The sequence below is a fragment of the Glycine soja genome, chromosome 7 (assembly GCF_004193775.1).
Source record: "Glycine soja cultivar W05 chromosome 7, ASM419377v2, whole genome shotgun sequence".
NCBI lineage: Eukaryota > Viridiplantae > Streptophyta > Magnoliopsida > Fabales > Fabaceae > Glycine > Glycine soja.
In genome coordinates, this window is record NC_041008.1 from 11,009,008 (window position 1) to 11,014,952 (window position 5,945).

General features: G+C 28.7%; 1 protein-coding gene across 1 annotated transcript; it reads left to right on the forward strand.

Moving 5' to 3' along the window:
• Window positions 1-2,362: 2,362 nt before the first annotated feature.
• Window positions 2,363-5,729, forward strand: LOC114417750 (squamosa promoter-binding-like protein 7). Its single transcript, XM_028382822.1, has 3 exons — window positions 2,363-3,223; window positions 3,877-3,995; window positions 5,348-5,729. Exons 1-3 carry the CDS (start codon window positions 2,622-2,624, stop codon window positions 5,653-5,655), a joined length of 1,029 nt encoding a protein of 342 aa, XP_028238623.1. The 5' UTR covers window positions 2,363-2,621; the 3' UTR covers window positions 5,656-5,729.
• Window positions 5,730-5,945: the final 216 nt, after the last annotated feature.

The window sequence follows — 5,945 nt, forward strand, 5'->3', positions numbered from 1 at the left end:
GAGGCATATGTATGCATAACACAACCCTATTCATTTTCACGGGTCGTAACTCGCAGTTAGAGGTTGTACACGATCGAGGCACTTATTAGAGGTTGGAAATTGGAATATCAACCACTCATGACATGTGAATATATAGCCTGTGTAATTTGTAATTGTGCGAGTCATGAACTCAATAATTTGTGATTTATTTAAAGATGATGTTATTAACACATTTTTAACACTCATTTTAATATATAATTTAATTACTAATTAAAATTTATAAAAAAATATAAATTTATTACTAATCGAATTCTTTAATAAATCTGAAACTCATTTTTTTTACAATTTTCTATAACTTTCAACTAGCTAGAACTACTAATAAGAGTTTGTTTCTAAATACATATTAAAGAATTAATGTTTTACTAACATATTTTATTATTTAAACGTAGACCTTTTCAATTAATTCAATGTGGCCCTAGTAAACGTTGAGTTTGATAAGTTTGCTAGTCGTAAGTAGGCATGCGGACTTTACCTTATATATATATATATATATAAGGCCTATATTTTTCATTATTAGTGTTTGAATAGATTGATATATGTGTTCAAATATCTGGTTTGTTTACATTAAATACTATATATTTAGTATTTAGTTTAGGTCTTTCTATTAGTTGCATGACCTGTGTTCGATTAATATATTTATCGTATTGAGAAATTTAATCAATTATTAATGAGCCACCCCATATAAAGAAAAATAAAAAAATATTTTTTTTATATTTAATTTATATTTTCTTTTTTATTTGTTTACTTTTAGTTTGAGGATAAATAAGTTTAACTATATATTACACGTCACGGATGCTTACTAAATGAAACCTATTTATGTCCCAACTCATTCAATCCAACCTTTTGAAACTGTGAACCTATTTACTAAATCGAAGTAATGATTAATCTTTCATAAAAATTATGACTGTATGTAAGATAAATATTCTTCTCCTAACATATATTATTTATTAAATATTTAAGATTTTTAATCACTTAATTAAAATATATAAATTGTTATTTTTTATGTTGCGTAGGCAAATAAGATTAATATAACAAACTTGGTACAAGAATTAACAAGTTCCATACCTAGGGAATTACAAAAGCCCAGTGGTTACCCTGACTCATAAGTTAATTAGTGTAAAATTATGTAAAATTAATTTTATATGATATAAAATAATGATGATTAAAGTTACATAGAGTAAAATTTATTGTGTTTGTTGTTATTATGACAATGATTAAGTTGATAAATAATATAAAATTATATAAATTAATTGTGTATTTATTGTTATTATAACAGTTAAAATTATTATCATTTAAAATAAAAGTTAATTTTAATTTTGTATAAAAATAGAAAATATTTTTTAAAAATATTTATTAAAAGTTGGATATTTAAATAAATTATAAAAGAAGTAAAAAAATGCAACCCCTTTAATAAACTTCTAAATCCATCCCTGATTATTATCAAATCACTATTACTTGTCTCAAAATAAGGATGATTGTTAAAGAAACCTCGTGTGACTAATATATCCATTTCTATATATTCACACACTTCTCCCCATTTCAATTATTTGAACAAGTCAAAATTAATTTTTATTAAACTTTTAAAAAATGAATCTTGTATATTTAACGAGATTAGTTTTAATTTTCATGTAAAACTCTTCGAATATACCAATAATTTTTAAAACTAAAAATTTTTTTGTATAATAATTTTGAATATTGATTAAAAAAATAAAAATAAAAATATTTATTTTATTAATTGTAAGAAAGCGTAAAAAAATGAACAACATAATTTTTTATCTTCTAAATATTTTTAATTTAAGTTCTTAAATGAATGCTATTAGGATATTGATTAATATTTTCCATTTTAAAATAACATTTATGGTTTCTTTAATTTTATACATTAATGTCTTGCAATATAGATTAATTAAGAATGTATTGGAAATTACAATAAATATATATTAATGTCACTTCTTAGTAAAAGCTTTCGGTTTAAATTAGACACTTATTAGTATTTCCAAAGAAATTAAAATATCATAACTTATGCTTAAAATAAAACATTCTAAATGAGAATTTTTTAATTATTATATTAATATGAAATATTTATTAAAATTTGTTAAACTAATTTCTATCTAAAAATTTAAGTGATTTTAAATTTTTTTCTTTTCATCCATTTTTTTTCTTCATAAAACTTAAACCTACTTAAAGAAATTAATTACAACAACACTGAAAACCAACTACTTTAGGATAGATACAATATCCTATGAACAAATAGATAGTCACATATAATAGTAGTAGTCTCTTATTGTCTTCTCTCTCTGTCGCTCTCTCACACACATTAATTGAGTACTCTTCTTTTACTGACTGGTTGCTTTGCAGCCTTAACCTTGACCCCATTGGAGCAGAACACAACATACAAATCAAGCAACCTACAAAAATCCTTCTGACTCTCTTTCCTCTTTTACCCCAACCAAAAAGAAACACCCATTTCCCTCTTTACTTTATTCAACTTCATTCCTATGCTCACATACTCCATTATTAGTAAGCTTCTCTGAAATCTCTCTGTAGCCACAACTACCTACCATATTTGCTTCTAAGAGAAAAACATGGACTTTGGAGAGAACAACATGTTCAGCCTTAACACCCACACCAAAGAGGAAAACGAAAACACTCCTAACAATAACAACAACATTGTCAATGTTTGGTATTCATCATGGGATGCTACTACTACTAATAGTAATACACTACACACCTCCACCACGGCGGCGGAAGGCTACGCCGGCGGAAGTCACAGCCACCACCACCAGCAACTATACGGCGGTGAAGGGTGTCACGTGCAGGCTGACCCTCACCTCACGTGCTTGCATCTTGGTAAAAGACATTACTTTGAGGATGTTACAACTAACGGTGATGTTAACAATGCTACCCCTTTGGGGAACCGACACGTGTGCAGTGGTGGTGGTGCGGGTTATGTTTTTGCGGGTAACGATAAGAGAGGGAGGGGGTATTATAGAGGAGGAGGAGCGGCTGGTGGTGGGAAAACGGCGCCGTTTGCGATGGTTCCTCGATGTCAGGTGGAGGGATGCCACGTGGCGCTGGTGAACGCGAAGGAGTACCACAGGAGGCACAGAGTTTGCGATATGCATTCCAAGGCACCCAAAGCAGTGGTGTTAGGGTTGGAGCAGAGATTCTGTCAGCAGTGTAGCAGGTCACTCTATCATTATCTTTTCCTTTTATTTTTAGTTTATTTACTATGTTTAATGATTATACTTTTAATTTAAGTATTTTCTTTATTTTATGAATTTTATGCTTTCATTTTTTTACAATTAAATCTACATTATTTTAATTATTTAATTTTTTTTGTTAACTTAGTATTTAATTTTTTATTAAATATTGAATTAATAGATTAACTAAAATTGTATAATTAAAATAGTGCAGATAAAAAATATAATTAAACTATTAAGTATTAACCTTTTTTAAGAAATTAAAAAATGTTATTAAAAAATAATATTTATATTGTTAAAATTATATTATAAAAGTATTCGAGAATGATGTAATTTGCTCCCATGTTTGCCAATGTTGGCATATATTGTGCTAAGGTTAATCAGTTTGAGTCTAATAAAATTCATTTGGTTTTTTAAAAAAATAATATTATGAATGTGTGATTTTTTTTTTTTTTTGCTTTTAATTGTTTGAAATCGCTGCAAGATCATTAATGTTGACAAAAGAAATAAGTTTTTAATCTTTGTTACTGTTACAAAAGTTAAATATGTATACCTTGCATTTTCTGGATTGGTTATATGTGTGCCTAATTTGTTGAGACTTGAGAGATAATTATATGGCAATTGGGTTTGGAAATAGGTTTCATGTGGTGTCAGAGTTTGATGACTCAAAGAGGAGTTGTAGGAGGAGATTGGCGGGCCATAACGAGCGAAGAAGAAAGAGCTCTCACCTTTCTGTTACTAGGAATTCTAGACAAGGTAAACACAATATATTGGTCAATTAATTCACATTTCATCTAAATCTTAATTTCTAGAGTAGTTTGCAATCTGTGTATTGTTTTATAAAAGGCTTCGTTATAATATTATGAATTTCAAACTTTCACCATTTGAATTGAAAAGAAGAAACATGCAGATTTTTCTATTACTACTTGTGAACATAATACGGTGATGTTAATTAGGACTTGAGAGATAGAAAAAAAATACAGAAATAACTATAGTAAAGTTTATCATTTTTTGTATCTTTTTTTTATAGATAAAATAAATTAATTTACTATTAAAAAGCTAAACTAAAGCACAACCAGTGCCAAAGTAAAGCCTAGAAGTCAATACATTCAGTTCAAAAAAAGAAAGGAAAAGAAAAATGCTCTGCTGAAATATTACCACTTATCTATATTAAAAAAATTCATATAGAATGTCACATATGTGGACCATGGTGATAGTTTTTCTCGCTCGAAATGTTGCTAAGTATTGTTGTTGTTGTTTTTATCCCCAAGTCATGAATTAATGTTTTAGATTGTTGGAAAATGTTTTTCTTTTCTCGCGCAACATCATGCACGGACACTTTTTCTAGTTTATGTATATTACCAGATAGAATTCTAGCTGTAAATAGTTGAGAGTACGAAGTGAGTATGCACATGGTGACCCGATGAGTTCATTTCTAATTTTATCATTTTAATATTTTATGATCATTAAGCAGCTGAATAAAAAATCTTCAAATATGTAGGCAAAGATATATCTGTGTATTTTAAAGAAGTGAAATCTATGCTACCACAGATTCTATTTTAGAATGAACGAACTAAGAAATTAATGTACTCAATTACTGCCTTTAACTGCGCATAATTATATACAATTTCATACGGTTATGATTAGAGCTAATAGGAAAATGTTTATAAGTAGTTACTACTTGTATAATTTGCCCAATTGTGATATAGGAATATTTTTTTAATAGCATTCTTCAGGATGAATACTGAATACATAAACATTATACATCCCAAAAAATGAGAATTGAAGCAAAAGCTATATATATAATATGGAGAATTTATTTTAGTTTATAAAGAATTTTATTTTATTTTTTTCTTCTAAAAATATTTTTAAAGAAGCTTTCCAAAAAGACCCTAAGCAATCTTTAGTGGTTTTGCTAACTATATACAATAAAGTAGCATCACTCAACAAATGAAAATTGGCTTTGTTGATTTGACATGTGGCTAACTTGACTAATGCATCTTGAACACGCGATGTTCCTAAATGAATAATGTCCATAATGTGATGGTTGGAGAGGTTTGATTTGATTGAATTATTTCTTTTCTTCCCTATGGCTATGAGCACTGCAGGGTGTGCTCTCTCTCTTCTGTCATCTGGGAGTGGAAGTAGGGATCATCATAATTGGCTATCTCATCATGCGGATTTCTCCACAAGATGCAGTGCAGCATTGCGTGAATTGATAGCAGAAAATCGTGCTGCCCTAATGACTAGACAACAACAACAACTTGTTTATGATCGAGTTTGGCCTCATCTTGTTGTGGCGCCCCACCATGATGCGGATGCTGCAGTGGAAGAAGAAGACTTTGAGGACTTACAACAACAACAACAACCTGAGTCCAATTATTTTCCACAACCTATGTTTCCACAGACACAATAATAATGGTTCTCTTCCGAATTGAACTTGATTGGAGGTGACCCCAAATATATTTGATGCACTTTACACGAGCTAAATTGATTAACTAGTATGTAAGTTATTGTAAACCTTCTGACAATATTTTTAATTTCTACCAATTAAAAAAATAAAAATAATGCACTTTCACTGCTAAAAATATAATCTTTTACAATGTGCATCCCACGATGCTTTTCAAAAACCGTCTTAATATGTAAGGTGGTGACTATTTTATAAATATGAGATTTTTAACTAAGATGGTTTTATTTAAAAGATTG